Source organism: Trematomus bernacchii, unplaced genomic scaffold (assembly GCF_902827165.1).
Source record: "Trematomus bernacchii unplaced genomic scaffold, fTreBer1.1, whole genome shotgun sequence".
NCBI classification, from domain to species: domain Eukaryota; kingdom Metazoa; phylum Chordata; class Actinopteri; order Perciformes; family Nototheniidae; genus Trematomus; species Trematomus bernacchii.
The window spans coordinates 13,987,724-14,005,388 of NW_022987727.1; the positions used below are offsets into that span (position 1 = coordinate 13,987,724).

At 40.3% G+C, this 17,665-nt stretch overlaps 3 protein-coding genes across 7 annotated transcripts in view; all 3 read right to left on the reverse strand.

Annotated features, from left to right (window-relative positions):
• Positions 1 to 4,139, reverse strand: part of nr1h5 (nuclear receptor subfamily 1, group H, member 5) — a 16,622-nt gene extending 12,483 nt beyond the window's left edge. The window contains exon 1 of the mRNA XM_034144967.1: positions 4,086 to 4,139. The gene's annotated coding sequence lies outside the window, so the exon portion shown is untranslated. The remainder of the gene's footprint in view (positions 1 to 4,085) is intronic.
• A 1,821-nt stretch (positions 4,140 to 5,960) lies between these two features.
• Positions 5,961 to 11,830, reverse strand: slc66a1 (solute carrier family 66 member 1). Of its 2 annotated transcripts, none has more exons than XM_034145424.1 (8): positions 11,720 to 11,830; positions 9,801 to 9,997; positions 9,591 to 9,720; positions 9,333 to 9,420; positions 8,716 to 8,870; positions 8,528 to 8,620; positions 7,822 to 8,007; positions 5,961 to 6,826 (listed from the first exon to the last, which is right to left on the reverse strand). In XM_034145424.1, exons 2-8 carry the CDS (start codon positions 9,989 to 9,991, stop codon positions 6,740 to 6,742), a joined length of 930 nt encoding a protein of 309 aa, XP_034001315.1. In that variant the 5' UTR covers positions 9,992 to 9,997; positions 11,720 to 11,830; the 3' UTR covers positions 5,961 to 6,739. The 2 variants fall into 2 exon arrangements, with proteins under 2 accessions (XP_034001315.1, XP_034001313.1); XM_034145422.1 differs by lacking the exon at positions 11,720 to 11,830 and adding an exon at positions 10,572 to 10,673.
• Positions 11,831 to 13,421: 1,591 nt separating this feature from the next.
• The window catches only part of trim33 (tripartite motif containing 33), a 42,412-nt gene continuing 38,168 nt past the window's right edge, over positions 13,422 to 17,665 (reverse strand). For 2 of the 4 annotated variants that reach the window (XM_034145458.1, XM_034145456.1), the window contains one exon: positions 13,422 to 14,190. In XM_034145458.1, the coding sequence (XP_034001349.1) occupies positions 13,975 to 14,190 (216 nt within the window). In that variant the 3' untranslated portion in view covers positions 13,422 to 13,974. Of the gene's footprint in view, positions 14,191 to 16,888; positions 16,940 to 17,665 lie in introns of all 4 variants that reach the window. The other 2 variants (XM_034145455.1, XM_034145457.1) reach the window with 2 other exon arrangements.

Here is a 17,665-nt window from a genome sequence, read left to right on the forward strand (position 1 = left end):
TTTACGTCATTAAAACAATTGTTAAAAGTTACAAGTCTTAAAGGGATGGTTTGGATAATTTTATGTATTTTATGAGGTAGGATGAGAGTTGGCATGTCCCCAGTTTGGAAAAACAGACAGGAGCACCAGCGCTGAGCAAAGCAATGTAGCCTACTGCTGTAAAGAGGAGCAGAAGCAGAACATAGTCAGTCACCTGAAATATCAATATCAGTTTAAATGTGCTTTAAACTTTCAATATTTTCACCACTTTACTTTGCCTTAATTCTCTCTTGAAAGCCATCAGACTCCTTTGATAAAACCTGAAACTTCACCTCGCAGAACACGGATGTTGCTGCAATAATAAGGTCTGCTAAAATTACTGTTTTTTCAATGAATTCTGTTGGATTTTAAGGGACACACGTAAGGCTTAAGTTCCCTTGCGCCCAGTCAGCAAGGTAAAACATTGAAAATATTTGTAATAGTGTTAACTTGAATTATAATAGATTTGTATAGCTTTTTCAGGGTTTCCTAAAGAACAGTAAATTGCCTAATGTGCTGGTACTCCTGTTCTACTGTACTCAAAGGGGCCTTCATTTGCTCATTTTCAGCTTCATATTTGCATTTTGTGCTCTACTGTGACACGTTAACATCCTTTAATGTTCAAAAGGTCTTTATTTTTCTCATACTGCCTGTGCTGCAGCCACTTTTTTCACCCTCTGTCTGAAACCAGAGCCCAGTCTGCTCTGATTGGTTAATTGAGAGGTTTGGTTGTGATTGGTCAACCGCTTTGAGATGTGTTGGAGATGTCCCGCCACTTAGCCTATCACGTACGTACAGTGTTGAAGCACTAGCCAATAGCAGCACGAGTGGTACATAGTGATGTCAATAAATTATGGAAGTAAATCTGCATTTGCAGACAATTTACACGCAAAAAAACTATAAAAAACAGTACAGGAAAGTAAAACACAAAAAGTTGAATAGGACCCCTTTAATACCTTGGTTGGGATTCGTAGCTATCTAATACAACACCACTTTAAGATATTCTGAACTATCCCATTAATGCGCTTGTGTGTGTGTGTGTGTGTGTGTGTGTGTGTGTGTGTGTGTGTGTGTGTGTGTGTGTGTGTGTGTGTGTGTGTGTGTGTGTGTGTGTGCATGTGCGTGTGCGTGTGCGTGTGTGTGTGCGTGTGTGTGTGTGTGTGTGTCCTCTAAGCCTACGGGAGTGTGTTTACTCTGCTCTTTTGTTTACCGCTGTTCTGTTTGTGCTGCAGTTAATATTGGACAGCATTTAGATTTAAGGGGCTCGGGGACCTCCGCCTCCCCCTCAGACAGTTAACCAGGCTGGGGCAGAGCGAGAGGAGTCGAGGCCTGAACCACCAGAGGAGAGACAGGGGAGAGACCTCTACGCTGTCCTGTAAATCTGTGAGCAGGCCTGTTTGACATGCAGCATGCTTACTGAGGATTAACGGCGTACTCCCACCCTCATATCATGGCTTTCACTGACTCATTATGGGAGCCAGGAACTACCGGGGGAGAGCAGGGGGGGTGAGAAGGCCCACTGAAACTGCAGCCTTCAATGTAGTAATCACGATCGATCTCAGTGGAATTCGGTTGCTAACTGCACCGTGTCATTCCTCTAAAGATTGTGTCCAAAGGGTAAACTGGTACACATGTGACTACAGTGCTCGACGATCAATAAATTGTTCTGTCAGCGAAAAACACAAACTAAGAGAGGGAGAAAGAAGTAAACAAGCTTAAATGTGTCGAAAACAAACTGATTGGATGAATTTAACACACATGGTGACGAATCAAATGTCTAATAACTACATTGATATAATACTTTGGATTACATTAAGATAAAGGTAAACAGCAATACAGGAGCAATTCAATGCTTTATTGATGTAATGTTATTATTCTGTTTCTCAGTGTTGTAATTCTACTAGACTACTGATATTTCGGTCTATGTATAGGCCTATACTGAATACATCACAGCCTTGAGCTGAACATCAACATGATAGCCAAACTGTCCAACATTGACAAAGTTGACATAGTTTTGTTTCCACCATCTTAGTTAGCACATTAGCATGCTAACATTTTCTAATTAGCAGAGGTGGGGACTCGAGTCAGACTCGAGTCGCATATTTTTTTACTTGAGACTTGCTTGACTAACATTGATAAAAGACTTGACTTGACTTTTCTTGAAATTCGATTTCAAATGATTAACTGTGTATGTAATGAAGATCATAGTGTGGGTTGAATCCATTTTCATAACCACTGTCTTTTAACTGATTTAAATGCGGAAACCGGGCTTATTCATCAGAATTTCGTATGACTTGACTTGACTTGACTTGACCTGAGCAATGACTTGACTTGACTTGCTTGACTCTCACCACAGTGACTTGGGACTTGCTTGATACTTGTAGGTCAAGACTTGAGACTTGCTCATGACTTGCACATGTAGGACTTACTCCCACCTCTGCTAATTAGCACTCAACACTAAGTACAGCTTTAGATCATGGGAATGTAATCATTTCTGCAGGTATTACCATTCATAAATGTAAAAAGTATTGCGTAAATTAAAAATCAGTCCTTGTGATGGCACCAGAGGAAAAGTCAGTTGACCATCAAAGTTATCACAAAAAGGGGGGCATGCATTTGTGCGCCAGAAGAAAAGTCAGGGGGTCTGTAGGATTCATCCTCTGGGAACCTTGAACGTTATAATATGTTGACCAAATCTAATGCCAAGTCATCAAAAGGTTGTTGAGATATTTTTAGGAAACATCAGGGAATCACCAGCGTCGTTAGCAGTTTTAGCATGGCCTTAAAAATGTATAACTACCAATGACTTAACATCAACTCACTTTATTCTAGTTAGAACCAGGTTGTTTGATTTTATTTAAATTACCTGGCATGGAGGAGATTTCTCAATTTGGTTAGTTCTTTGATTTGGATAAAAGGAATGGTAATGGCATATATTTCCTCATACTTGTTTGAAGGGTGTAGCATGGACCAGGGAGTAACCCATTACAGTTTGGAGTGGTCAATTATGGACAGATACAATAACTTTACTAACATATTGTGAGATAGAGCACTTGGCCTTGGTGGAGGGCGGCCCCAGATCCATTCTAGGTTTCTTGATAATGCTAAAAAAATCTTGATGAATGCAAAAAATGAATTGCTAAAGTAGAGGCTCTTAATTCCCAGTTAATAGCGATGTTGTGTCCCAAAATGTGAGGAGGAGGCACAACAAGCTGACTCCGACCTCTGGGAGTAGAGTGCAGGCAGCAGAGCTGGGAGTGACACTAAACGATGGGGACAATATCTGAGAGTGTGCAAATGTCACCATGGATCTTATTGAGGTGTCACACTGTTGGACACAAGCCTGAAGATGACATGAGGAGTGTCATAAAAAAAAGAGCAGGAAGTGGAGGGAAATATTTTTAGGGCACGGTTAGTTCAATTAGACTCTGGCGCTTTAGTTGAATTAGTTTTGTTTCTGTGGAAAAATTCCTCAACACAAAGACACAATGATGAGGTGAACACCAGAGAAATACAGCAACGTTTAAAACTCTGGAACTCTGGAAACTTAAGTAACTTAAACTCATTACTCCTGAAACACTCTGAAGATAAATTCAACACATCATAAATCCTGTTTTTTTTTGTCATGAAACCAGCTCCTCTTTATCAGAGAGCTTCTGGCTGGCAGCTGCAGCTCGATAACGGCCCGGATTGTTTACTGATCCTCGCAGGAAACCAACGCTCACTTTACAAGTGGCCTCTGTGTTCATGAGTAAAGTCGATAGCTTATGTCTGAGCGTATGTTAGCGAGTGTGGTGGGGGGGGGGGGGGTTATTTGGCTATCATGAGTAGGAATGTAAATTGTTATATGGTAGTTGCAACAGACCTAAATGCAGCATGCTCAACTGGCCATCATGAGTACGTTCTGTAATGAAATGCATTGCAGATCTAGCCTGGCTGGAATTGCATTGAAATGGCAATTGAGCGTTGAAATCAGTACAGCAGAAAGAAATACAAATATAAAACTTCATTGTAATATTTTATGAACAATTCTGTTTATGTTGCAGTTATCTGGATTGTGGACTCACCGTTGATGATGGAAGCCTTCCTAATGCGCCCGAGCGTCCCGATGTCCTCTCCCTTTTGTCCAACTCTCTCACTTTTTTGTAGTCCAGCCCAGACTCAAACCTCATACACACACAAACACACACACAGAGTAAACAGACAGCTGCTCTTGATGTGTGTTTTAGTTGGACATGTGGGAACCCGACCAAAGATCCTCTTTTTTCTACTTTCAGAAAGAAAAAAAGTGTCATTGAGAAGGAGAATCATTAACAGACATTTTATGGGCAATAATTGGGAATACATGAAAAGGTAGGCCAGGGAACAATAGTGTTTTTAGGCTACATGTCCCGACGTACGTCAGAATTGAAAATATCAAAAAATTCCCCATGACATTTCCCAGGATGAGGCTTGTTGGTTGCACTAGGGATTTGAACTGCCAACCTCTGAGACCCCCTCTGCCCTGCTTTTAGGAACTGAAATCATCTCATTAAAAAATTCCCAGTATAGAGTGTTTATAAACAGCTTCTTGTTCATCCCTTGTGATGGATGGATGCTCCCTATCACTGGCTCTTCCTGCTAACTCCCCGACCCCCTTCACAATCTCTCTGCCACTGTTTCACAATCCTCCACCCCAAAATACACACACACACACACACACACACACACACACACACACACACACACACACACACACACACAGTGAACCCATTATGTTTTCTGTACTGACCTTGCTTCCTTGGTGGGTGGGCCCTTACTGTTCTGAGTGTGTGTGATTGCATTATGTTTAATAGTAAGGGGAAGGTTTGTGTGTGTGCGTGGGTGTTTTGGGGGAGGAGGGTGCATCTGAAAGGCCAGCGTGAATCTGCTAATGATGAAAAACAACACGGCTGTCAGGGCCTCCCAGGAGTCGCTCGAACTCGGTCACTGAGGGTGGAGGTCAGCAGAGGCAAAGGGTCAAAGGTCAACATCAAGGCCAAGGGCAGGCCTTGGCTTCTGCTGGGCTAAACAGAAAGTGGGAAGGGAAGAGAAAAAACTCTGAATAGTTATTCTCAAGAGAAGCAGTTAGAATAAAATCCATTAATAAAAAAGTAACACTTTTATGAAGACAATCAGGAGAATCTGACCAACAGTGGCAACAGCCCAAAACACTTCCTAAGGAGAACCACGCTGCAGGTTCACAAACGATGATATAACCCCAAATCTGCCAAAACACATGCAAACCAACTTCACCAACCTTACGAAACATGCACATGGTTAACTGAAAGCGATGCAAATACAAAGCACTGCAATCGCAAAACGCTGCAAATACAAAAAAACTGCAAGAAGCTCAAAACACAACGGAAAACGGGGACACTAAAAAGTGATGCACAGCGTGGGTCTACGTTCAGGGATTATAAAGTTGGCCAACCGTCACTGTTGCAGTGTTGGTCTGTTTCATAGTTGTAAGTATTTTGTCAGTAGGCTTTAATTAAAATGACCAGGTTAGCTACGTTAGCAAGCTAGCCTACAGCATATCTGCATTATTATCAGAAGTAATCACATTATTAAAATAAGCGTCCATTCCAGTGACAGTTCCCCAGTAACTTTATAATCCCCGCTCACCAAGCCCTCCGTTCCCAGTCCCAGATGTGTGCATCACTTTTTAGTGTCCCTGTTACTGTTGTGTTTTGAGCTTCTCTCAGTGTTTCACTTTTAGTAAACGCTGCCCATGTTTCATCAAGTTGGTGATTCTTTCTAAATGCTACACGTGTTCTCAAGTTGGTAGACATGTTTCTTCTTTTGCATGTGTTTTGGCACATTTTTGTTTTTATATTTGCATGTAAGTGTTTTTTGACCACCTTTCGGCCCGTACAAATGGCTCCCAATATTTATCCAGAATAAAAACACAGAGAAAATAATTCAATGTTATTATTTTTTTTTATTTTTACAGCACACTGAACATTTTATTAACATTTCTCAAAGTACAAAACCGACTTTTGTTGTGCAAAACTGTGAGAATGATAAAACGAAAATGTGTAAATTAAACATGGTGGTGAAAATCTGTGTTAAATGACTTATCACCAGTGCAAACTAATCTGGTCAAGTGTCTGTATTTATAAAAAGAAAGAGAAATGTATAACTAAAAGATATCTAAAATGAACAAAAAAAATACAACTTTTTTTTGCGATTACAACACTTGGTGTAAACATCAATTCAAAAATGGACAGAGTACAATTTACACTTGGTCATGCTTTACAAAACATTATTTTACGCTCTAACCCATCACTGCAATGGTGTAAGACTGGGCTTCATGCAGGGCTAGTGTCATAACTGTCAAAGTGTTATGCAGGTTAAAGAAACAAGATACATTTAGAGAAGAATCTGTGTGGTCCGGTCGCCCTGGCTAGGTTTCTACGTAATCTACGTAAATTAAAATTGAGGCTGTGACCGAAAAATTAAAGAGAAGAAGTTCAGGCTGACAGGAGGAGTTTCCATCCATGTCAAACAAGTGAAGAACTTCCTCTGTCACAGTACTTTGGCAGACAAAAACACATTGTAAACATAAAAAAAGAGCATAATAAATATAACTAGAAAATCAAGACTACAATGTTCTTTCATCCTGATTCTGTTGGCAATGTGATTTTGAGGGTTCACTGGAAGAGAGCGTCTGATCATGTCCCACTCTCGGTTTGTCGGTTTAGCTTCCGATCAGAGGCGCGGTCTCTCCGTGACTGCTGCCGACCTCCTCTTTGGCTTTGCGGTAAATCAGGAACTGGAAGGAGATCTGAGCCGCAGCGTTAAGGAAATTAAAAGAAATCCTGGAAGAGATTCTGTTTAATGACACGCACAATGATGAAAAATACAACATACTATTTGAAAAAGTGATTAAATACTTCCCAAACTGGTCAACTTTGTTAGCATTGTTAACATAATGGTAATCCTCTACATATGAATCCACCTGACCAGTGCCTAAAGAAGACATTTCATTACTGGCTGTGAAAATGTCGGACACCACTGTATGTGTCAGCTGCTAAATGGGAAACTCTGTTGGCCTGCACTTTCACAATGGTTGGCTTTTAGTTTTAAAGCTCTCTTTTCGGCTGGTTACAGACATACACATGTGTAAAAATACAAAATCAATATCGCCTTGGTCTCCAAGGTTAGGACAGAAATATGCAAAAAATATGCTGCCCCTACCTACCAAAGACATTGACATTTTTTTAGATTATTACTATGGGGTTCCATTTAAAAAAAATTGCAAATATAGCACTCTTGGACACTAGGACTCCTCCTACATTTGAAAGTTAATCATTTAAGAAAATTGGACCCATGTTAACCAATTGGGCTGTTTAAACAGGATATGTATATCCACATTCTTTAGCAATAGTTTCAGTGTCTGGTTTATTTCTCCACGTACGCAAGCAACTCTGGCGAAAAACCCCACTAATAATCCATTGACTGTATACATTAGATAAAAAAATATCTGATCCTGATTCATGCATATCATGCTTGCTAACGCTTTCGATTTTCATTCCCTCTCTTCCTGCAGTCTGGAGTTTCATTCCCCCAGGTAAGACCTTAGAGTCCACCACTTGTGGGGTGCAAAGAGGCAGATGGCCTCCAGAGGGCCCTAGTGCAGCTTTTTGCTTTTCTTATTTCTTTGCCTTGGCTAATTTCCCCCTGTGTGTTTGGACCTTTGAGACTACATTGTGTTTCCACAGACACAGTCATGTGACCTAACTCTTCTGATGAAGTGGCCCTTTTTTCTTGAAAGGATACGACGACGTCTAAGGAGAGGGTGCCGAGGCTGCCGATGAGCCAGGGCAGGTGATGGATGATGTAGCTTTTCTCTCCCTGGCCCTCATCGGGGTTCTTCAGCAGGACACTCAGGCCGTATGTGGTGTTTCCCAGGATGACCAGTGCAAACAGGAAGTAAGACACTCCCTCTGTCGATTTCCTCTTGTACTGTGAGAATAAATCAGAGGACGGGGGAGAAAGTGAGAAAAACATTTTGGGGGAAATGTAATGTTTTACAGCACAACCACAAATGTTCCCTTGGATGGGTTACATTCAATTTTGCTTCAATTTTTTTATCTTGTTCAGATTAAAACACATATTAATACACTTTTTGCAAGGCTTGGGAATGTAAATTATTATTACATTTCCCATTTGGCAAAATATCTCATTTAAATAATTTACTCAATGCCCATTTTGTTCCTGACTACAAAACTTTATTAAAAGTGTATTGTTCATAAAGTAATTTATTGTTTAGAACTTATTTTATTTGTTTTACCAATATCTGTGTAGATTAAAAAATAAATGCAGTTATAAAATTGAAAACTACTATTTGAATGTCTGCAATATACAGTGATGCTAAACAAATGATATAAGGATGCTCATCCTGTAAATATTTGTATTAGAATTAGTAGTCCCAGTTAATGTCTATGAGTAGTAGTACTCAGCCAGTAGTACTTGTCATACTCACATTAGTGTACATCTGGGGGAGTCTGGAGCAGAGGTAGAGCACGGAGGACACAGAGCCGATGGAGAATCCAATAATCTCTTTAGGGGTGAACGCCTGCAGCGACAGAGAGGCAGACACAACAACGTCACAACAGCTCATAACAGTTGACTTCCCTCAGGTCACTTGTTAAACAACTCATTATGACTCACCTTGATAGCACTGAGGTCAGAGGTTGAGAGCAGGGCACGACTTCTGAACTCTGAGGGAATAACTTCCTGTTGGGCTCCTGACCCGGGGAGGTGCACGAGGCTGGAGGTGAAGCCCAGGACGCAGGCTACCCCCGCCACATGCAGAACCATCCTGCCTGGGGAGAGACAACATGAGGGCTCAGCATCAATACTTGGAAAGCCTTCTTAGCACATTCCTCCAGACAGTGATGCCAAAGGTCGCCATGAGGGAACAAACGCCACAGAGGACATCATGAAGGGGTACAATCATTATCCTCTTCCTCTGTCTGGACTTGTGATGGATCGATGTTCATCAGAGCTGATAAGATAAGCTTTTTCACGAAAACACTAGATAGTACTAATCTTAGAAATAGACCTAGGAAGTAATTCAATCAATAAAGATTATGGCTACAGTTACACCTGGAGATAAAATGCATGTCTGGGGTTATTCATTCTATATGTTAACAAAGGCCTTGGTGTAGGATACCAAATGAGGCACTAGGATGCAAATAAGGCACTGACACTCAGATGGCACAAAGAAAAAAAAACATCTTATTTAGATATATATATAGAATATTTAGAACAAAAAGCACACTTACTTTGCCGCATTCTGTTCTTCGTCATGTAGTATAAGTACAATGCCAGCATCATCACGTCAGCTATAACGTAATAAACAGCTGTATATGTCTAGAAGATGGAGAGAAAGACCAATTGAACCATGAGCTCAACACAGAAGGCCTCAATAAAGAAAAGTGCAATATCGCAATTTTTAGTGATGCGTTTATCTAGGTAACATCAAAAAGGGCCTTGTCATGCAATACATTGCGAAAAATCATGTTTGCTTCACTACAAGTCACCTGAAGTGGAAGTTGGTCTGCCAAGAAGGAGCCCACCAGGTTACAGCTGTCCCCTCCCAACCACAGCAGCAGAAACCAAATGGAGAGGGCGCTGTCCATATTCCCCGTTTTACACGAACTGTAGTACTGCCTGCAATAAGAAACAACACAGAGAATTATACACGATGTTCAGATAAAAGAGAAGTTCCTCTTAGAGGCCCAGACACTTACGGAAGAGAAGAAACCATGAAGCAGAGGATGGACAGGAGGCCGAGGTAGATGCTTGCCATGTCCCTCCCGTCCTGGGCACATTCCCCGAGACCTTCCCAGACCCATTGTGAGCCATTGGGGCAGAGGGAAGAGAAGTTTCCTGAAGTGCTCACTCCAAAAAACCCCCTCGAAAGGACTCCATCTGTCATCATATTCACCTGAAGAGGAAAGGCTTTGTGAATAAACAGTTTAATTAAACTAAAGTCACATCCTGATTCTACATATGCAGCCTATATACAATGTTAACACACTGCTTCCAAGAAAGAATAAAAGGAAAGTGGCACAAAAAAACTCCAAGTAGCCAACCATATGGCACTGATGTGGAGTTTTTGCAGCTTTGTAACACACACTCTCAAATCAGACATATGCATTCCATGAAGAGCAACACGTATGTACCACAAACCTCGACATAAAAGAAGTAAATGTGTTCATTATGTGGTCAAAGGGTGATAAATAAGACATTTAAATAGGTTTAGGTCCACATTGTGCCGTTGCGTTGGTTACATTTGGTTTAAAACAGTAAAAAAAAGTGTGTTTTGGGTCACATTAATACAATGGGCAACACAAGAAAACAACAAAAGGCACAATAAATTAACCTTTTTTTGTTAGCCTCTTCGCTGGCTAACTTACTAGCAGAACACTGATTCTTGGCTGTAGCTTTTACGTTAAATAATATCAACAAAACACAACACTGGAAAGGAACAAAGCAAATAAAAAATATGTTTTTCTTGCCTGTGTGGCCGGTTGCATACCGATAAAGTCCTTAGAAGAACACAAACCTCTCCGAGACTGAACAAACAACACGGAAGCCAGAATAGGTAATAAACAACTCAGGGCTGAGGCCGCGAGCTGATTGGTCGTGAGGCTGATACGTCACTGCATTATCACGTGACGAGTGGCTTGTGAGCTCCAAAACAAACCAATGGGCCTTCAAAATAAAAGTTTTAAATTGGATCAGGCTTCCAGGAAATGCTCGGCCATTTAATAAGAATTGTATCCATGTGTTAAAAAAAAAAGTGCGGTAGACAGCCTTATAACTTATAATTGTTCAACACAATGTGCATTTAAGAAGCATAGAAGAAGATTTTAAGTGCAACACTGACAACTAAACTAATTCAGAATCAGAATCAGAATCAGAATAATTTGCCTCTGGTTATTCTGATAGTTAATCTGTTGCACACCTTGATCATCAATACATAAAATGGATAGAACAAAACGACTGCAATCAATAATTTATCTCTTGATTATTCATTTACTTATTTTGGGATTATTTTACAGTTTGATGAATAAATGTTGCCAAATTACATTCCTTGGTTGAGACTTATTATTATTCACAACTGTAAAACATTTGTGAAGACTGTGGAACACGCTAATGGCTTGCTCTCATGTTAATGTAACTTCATTTTTAAAGCTGGGACACCTTAAAGATGCCAAAGTAAGGTCACCACCGCTCTCATACATTTTTCACATACTCTCCTCACATATCAACAAGTCTTGTTAAATTGGATTATATGGCTGCACGTGGTAATTCAGTCATTAGTTCTCAGCCGACATTAGCTCAGAGGTCTCCTTACATTCTTTAACTACTTTTACATTTGAGTGTGCAGCCGTGAAAAGCAAATCACTTGTTTGACTCAGGTCAGTGATGGGTAATTCCTGCGTTAAATCAAACGGGATTGTATGCAAATGTTCCCACTCAGTGAATTAAAAAGATTATGAAGTGTTCTTTAAATGTAGGCTACTGTAACAGTGGCAGTTCTTCTCTTTTGTAATATGCAGATATGAGATGGCTAATTGTCGTTATCACAATACAACAGGGGTTGCCTTTTAATCATAATGACATGTCCTAGTTATCTCATTTCCAAGCGAAAACATCCTACCTGGAAGAGATGATTCAATCCAAAATCAGACTTTGAATGAAAAAGGAGAGGTGCTATTTCCGAAATGTCATAGTAGCAAAGTGTGTCAGCTGACAATCTGACTCCCAGAATACCGACTCAGCACCTCCCCACGCTGATGTCAGCGGGTGCAGTTTTATTTTCAGATTTGCTAAAAGTGAAGTTTCCACTGTCGTCACGTGCTTCTCGTAAAATGGGCCAAAGTGCTCGAAACCAGATGTGGGAGAAGTACTCAGATCTTGTACTTGAGTAAAAGTATACGTACCAGAGTGTAGGAATACTCTGTTACAAGTAAAAGTCCTGCATCAAATGTTACTCAAGTAAAAGTACACACATTAACATCAAAATATACTTAAAGTACCACAAGTGAAAGTAGGCCTATTATGTAGATTGGTCCATTTCAGAATAATATATGTTTTTTTTATATTACTATTGATGCATTTATGTGTTTATCAAAGCTGGTAAAGGTGCAGCTAGCTTTAATGACTTTGTATGCTGCAGGGTAGCTTGTGAATTTACTCCAGGTATAACTAAAGTCTTATTTAAGTGTTGATTATATTTTTACATTATTAATCCATATCTGTAAAGTAACTAAAGGTACAAAATAAATGTAGTGGAATAAAAGTACAAAGTAGCATACACTTGAAATACTCAAGTAAAAAAATGGCAATGCAGAAGCCGAGGCTGCGATATTTTTATGGCGTCACTGCAGAATTCTTATGGAGCCTTAAATCAAGGCAGCATTTAGTTTCTGTGCACCACAGACTTGAACAATCAACAGGATAGGGAGGGGGGGAGGCGGGAGGCTGTGGCTCAGTGGATAGTGTGTTGGACTTCGAATCAGGGGATAGCAAGTTCAAGTCCCACTGCAGTCAGCATGTCGTTGTGTCCCTGAGACACTTCACCCCAAATTGCTCCTGTGGGGATTGTCCACAGTATTGAATGTATGTAAGTCGCTTTGGATAAAAGCGTCTAACAAATGACATGTAATGTAATGGATATGAAACTGGAATCTACGTTCACCCGCTATTAATAATAATTCATGTGCACTACTTTGTCTATGCCCATTTCAGCCAGTAAGAAAAGATGAAAACATCGCTTTACGATTATTATAATGAAAAACAGGATTTCATTTTTTCACCACTGGCAAAAAATGGTTTTAGACATTTGAATTCCCTTTTTAATAGGTTTCTAGTCTTTAAATCAGCAGTTTAAATATGTTTTAGGTCATTTTAAATGTTAAAATGAATGTGCGAAATAGGATATTCAAATAAAGCAGCCTTTTCCACATATCGCTATTAAAATGTTCCTTAAAGATTTGGAGTGTGAATGTTATCCAACTACATTTGTGTTTCCATGGAGGCATACATTTTAAAATCATGAGAAAATTAAATCAAAATGACCTCCAGCGGTACTACTTTTCACCTTGCCTATAGAAGTATAATCAATAAGTGCTTTACACTAGACCACACCACACAGTGATACAGTCAGGTCAAACTACTCTTTCAACTTGAAGACTATTCAGCCTGGTGTTAGGCCGCTCTCTTACTGTATTGTGTTTCCATGGGGGCAGACATTTTAAAAGCTGGACAAATTAAATAAAAAATGGCTAGATAAAACCATGGAATGTATTTTGTCAATATTTTTCTTATTAGGATAGTAACCTCAAACCTACTCCACAACACACATTTTCTCTGATATATTTCAAGAACAGGTTTTATTGATGATGCACCCAAACATCTATACTGTAGGAATACCTTCAGCGGGCTCGATTCTCTTATTTACATTTCACTTCCACAAAGTTATACAAACACTTGGTAGGTTTCATGTCAAAGTATAGATATAATACATTAAGAACGGAGGACAGGGGATTCAAATGTTTTATAAAGCACTTTTCACAACAAATCTACACATGAGATGGGTGGTTAAAAAAAAGGAGCATTCATTTAATTGATCTACTGCAAAACAAGTCCTACGGTAAAGTCTGTACAAGCGAGTTCTTGAGTGTCCATGATGTAAGTAGGTAATGCAGCTCTTCTGTGATTCTGTCCTCCAGAGTTGTGATAAAGGCAGGTTTTTAATGACAGTTTATTCTTTCAAAGGCAAGGATGAGATAAACCAAGCAGTTTGTACAGCGGATCTCCTCCTTTATTGACGGCTGCCTCAAACAGACGAGGAGTCGGAGACGTGAAGAAGACAGTTTGTTTTACTTCTCTGGTGTATTTTGAGGTCGTTTCTCACTTGATGTGGAACACTTTCTCGTCTGTTTTTAACCGTTTGCGTCTGGGCTGTACGAAGTCCTCGTCAGAGTCCTCTGTGTCCTCCTTCTCCTCGGTTGCTGGACCCTCTGTTTGTGGTGTTTCAGGGAAGCTCTGCCCGGGGAACGACTCCTGCAACTTCTCCTCAAAGTACAGGCTCACTGCCTTGCCGGATATTGCCATCTCAGATCCGGCCTGTCGGAGGAAGAAGAAGAAGAGGAGGGAGAAGATGAGGGTGATAGAGGCAGAAGGGTAGTGACAGACAATAGAAAAGGAAAAATGGAGGGAAGAGGAAGAGCAGAATGAGGAGACAAATTAGATGTGGTTAAGACTTCTGATGGTTGGTTTGCCCCAGCTCAACGTTGCTGTACAGAGCAGAGATATCCTGCCGCCTCATCCCACTGTTGCTCCATGAAGCATTCCCAAAATGTGAAAAAAAGGGTGCCAATTTTCAGCAAGGCTGTTTTCAAATACTTGCATACAATTTTAGGGTAATTGAGGGAAGCAGAGGGGCAAAGAAAACTAGGTGATTAATACCCGTTAGAATATTGTGAACATTAACAAATGTGCAATACCATGAACACAAAAAGATATAATGAATAAATATATTTGCATGCACAGAGTTATATTTGATCTGTAGCCCAAGGGTAACTAGAACTCGAGAGCCCTGATTATGTATGTCTTGTCAGCTAAATTAACTGAAAATACCGAACTTCAAAGCCCAGTTCCTGAAAATAAAACTTGACTCAGCAACAGGAAGTGAGCAGTTCACACAAATGACCAGAAAGACCAGTCAGCTTATTCTTGATCTAAGAGAACCTCAAATGTAATTCTAGACTACCTTTATGTGCATATTCACATCAATTAATCAAATACCATGATGGGCCATGCAAGCCATAATTCATTTTGGGCTTCTCACATGCACTGGCTTTCACTCACACGTTCTTTATTAACATTTCACTTTTCACTTCTCTATATGCATTACATGTATGCTTTGCTTTCACATTTGAGAGTAATTTAACACCCAAGAAAAATCTTGCATTTGCTGACCTCCAGTGGTTTAAAAAGTCCCCTTGCAGCAGTGAAGTATAATCAAAAACCACGTCACACTATACCACAGCCATCAGTGATACAGTCAGGTCAAACTACTCTTTCAACTTAAAGAGAGCACAACACTGCTTTTCAGTCAGGCGTTAGGTCACTCTCTTAGTGTATTGTGTATATATTCAGGTTGTACATATACAATGCAATACATTCTTATTTAGCCATTCATTCTAATCTTACAACCATATTTTCAATCTAAAGATATATGTGAAATCTAAATGAAATAGAAAATACCAAAGGTTAAATAACTATTGTTCACCAAGCAAATAACATATTTTCCTTTCAATATGTGTTGCACAGGCCTGTCTCTCTCCTCCCGTTCCTGTATAAAACACTTGAATGCGCTGTCTTTAAACAACTCTCCTGTTATCTCCATCAGAACAACCTTCTGGATCCGCACCAGTCTGGTTTCAAGGCAGGTCACTCCACAGAAACTGCTCTCCTCGCTGTCTCTGAGGAACTGCACACTGCTAAAGCAGCCTCCCTCTCCTCTGTCATCATCCTTTTGGACCTGTCTGCTACATTCGACACGGTGAACCATCAGATCCTCCTTCGCACTCTCCAAGAATTTGGAGTTTCAGGCTCTGCACTTTCCCTCCTCACCTCATACCTCAAAGTCCGCACCTACAGGGTAACTTGGAGAGGGTCAGAGTCCGACCCTTGTCAATTAACTACAGGCACACTGCAAGGAATCTGGGTGTGACCCTAGATAACAACCTGTCCTTCACAGCAAACATCGCTGCCACAACCCGCTGCTGCAGATACACTCTTTACAACATCAGGAGGATACGTCCCCTCCTGACCCAGAAAGCGACGCAACTTCTGGTCCAGGCTCTCGTCATCTCACGCCTAGACTACTGCAACTCCCTCCTGGTCTACCTGCATGTGCCATCCGACCTCTGCAGCTCATCCAGAATGCAGCGGCTCGTCTGGTCTTCAACCTTCCTAAATTCTCCCACACCACGCTGCTCCTCCGCTCCCTTCACTGGCTTCCAGTAACAGCTAGAATCCACTTCAAGACACTGGTACTAGTGTACCATACTGCGAATGGATCTGGCCCTTCCTACATCCAGGACATGGTTAACGCATACACCCCAGCATGTGCACTCCGCTCTGCATCGGCCAAACGGCTCGCTGCACCCGCACTGCGAGGGGGACCCAAGTTCCCATCAGCAAAAACACGTCGGTTTGCTATCCTGGCTCCAAAATGGTGGAATGAGCTCCCCATTGACATCAGGACAGCAGAAAGCATATACATCTTCCGGCGCAGACTGAAAACACATCTCTTTCGACTCCACTTCGAGCTATAAAATTACTAACAAAGCACTTATATACTAATAAAGCACTGGCTTATCTAAAGCCAGTTGAGTAGCACTTGAAATGTTTTGGCTCTATGAAACCTGATGTACTTATATGATTCTGTTTTCTTCTAGTTTGTATCTTCTTGGTCGAATGCACTTATTGTAAGTCGCTTTGGATAAAAGCGTCAGCTAAATGCAATGTAATGTAATGTAATGCATAGCAGAATGAATTATATACACGATACACCTTAACACTGTGGGCCGTTAAAACTAGAAAATAAATGGTCGGACCAAACCCCATCAACCAAATAACATGGAGATATGTTTTTTTACTTTTTCAACTCCAGCAATGTCCTTACCACCTCTCACTATGATACATGAAAATAAATATAATGAAATTTCAGCCTTCAGATGAAGGGCTTAAAACATTTCTTGGAGCATCAGTGGGAGGAGACAGGACATCTGTTCTGTTTTGGAAACCTGCTTACCTGCGTATTAATCTGATTCTCCTCATCATAAACCTGGATTATTCGAGACATCTAAAAAGGGGCAATAACATTACAACACACACAGTGAAGCAGCAAGGGGGGGAAAAAGATTTCACAGCAAAGCAGGTTAGAAAAATATCAGATCAGAAATCTGTTCACGGCCTACTCGCGCCTATGCAACGTTCATCACCAAGTTATTACAGGAAGTAAACTCTGCACTGCTACGTTCATTTAGTCACATAGGCTACAGGAAACAGAGAACATGTTATCAGTTTTACTTAATCTCTAGTTATAAATACATCTACTGATCAGAATCAATATTTTTAGGAGACATATCCTGTTTTGCCAAATTCAGTTCTGTCTTTAAATGAATCAACCAGTCACATCAAAGTTCTATATGTTGGTGGCATGTGTGAAAAAATACTTTAATTCATTTCTGTGATTTATTAGTTGTTAATGTAGATTACGTACAACTAAAAAGGTTTTATACTTAAAGAATGTATTCTCTGGATTATCTTCACAAAAGGTGATGCTCTAAGTATTGCTGTTCTTCAAAGCTCTCCATTATGACCTCTGATTAGCTTCGAGTCATTGAGTTTTTCAGTCTCTAAATAGGTTTTCAGGAAAGTTGTTTTGACAGGGAAAGCTTCTTAGATGTATACTTTATTGGTACTTGTTCATCTCAACCTTTTTTAATGCTCCTCCCTAGAATTATTTCATTTTTCTTGTGTATATATTCTGTGAAAACAGATTTCCATTTTAAATGGCCAACCAACA

Bases quoted from the DNA above. Each gene is read 5' to 3' on its own strand.
- slc66a1 (XM_034145422.1), bottom strand. The intron at 8,871-9,332 runs GTAAGTGTGCTT...GTCTCTCCCCAG, and splicing joins GAAGAACAGAATGCGGCAAA to GCAGGATGGTTCTGCATGTG. The intron at 8,621-8,715 runs GTGAGTCATAAT...CTGTCGCTGCAG, and splicing joins CTGACCTCAGTGCTATCAAG to GCGTTCACCCCTAAAGAGAT.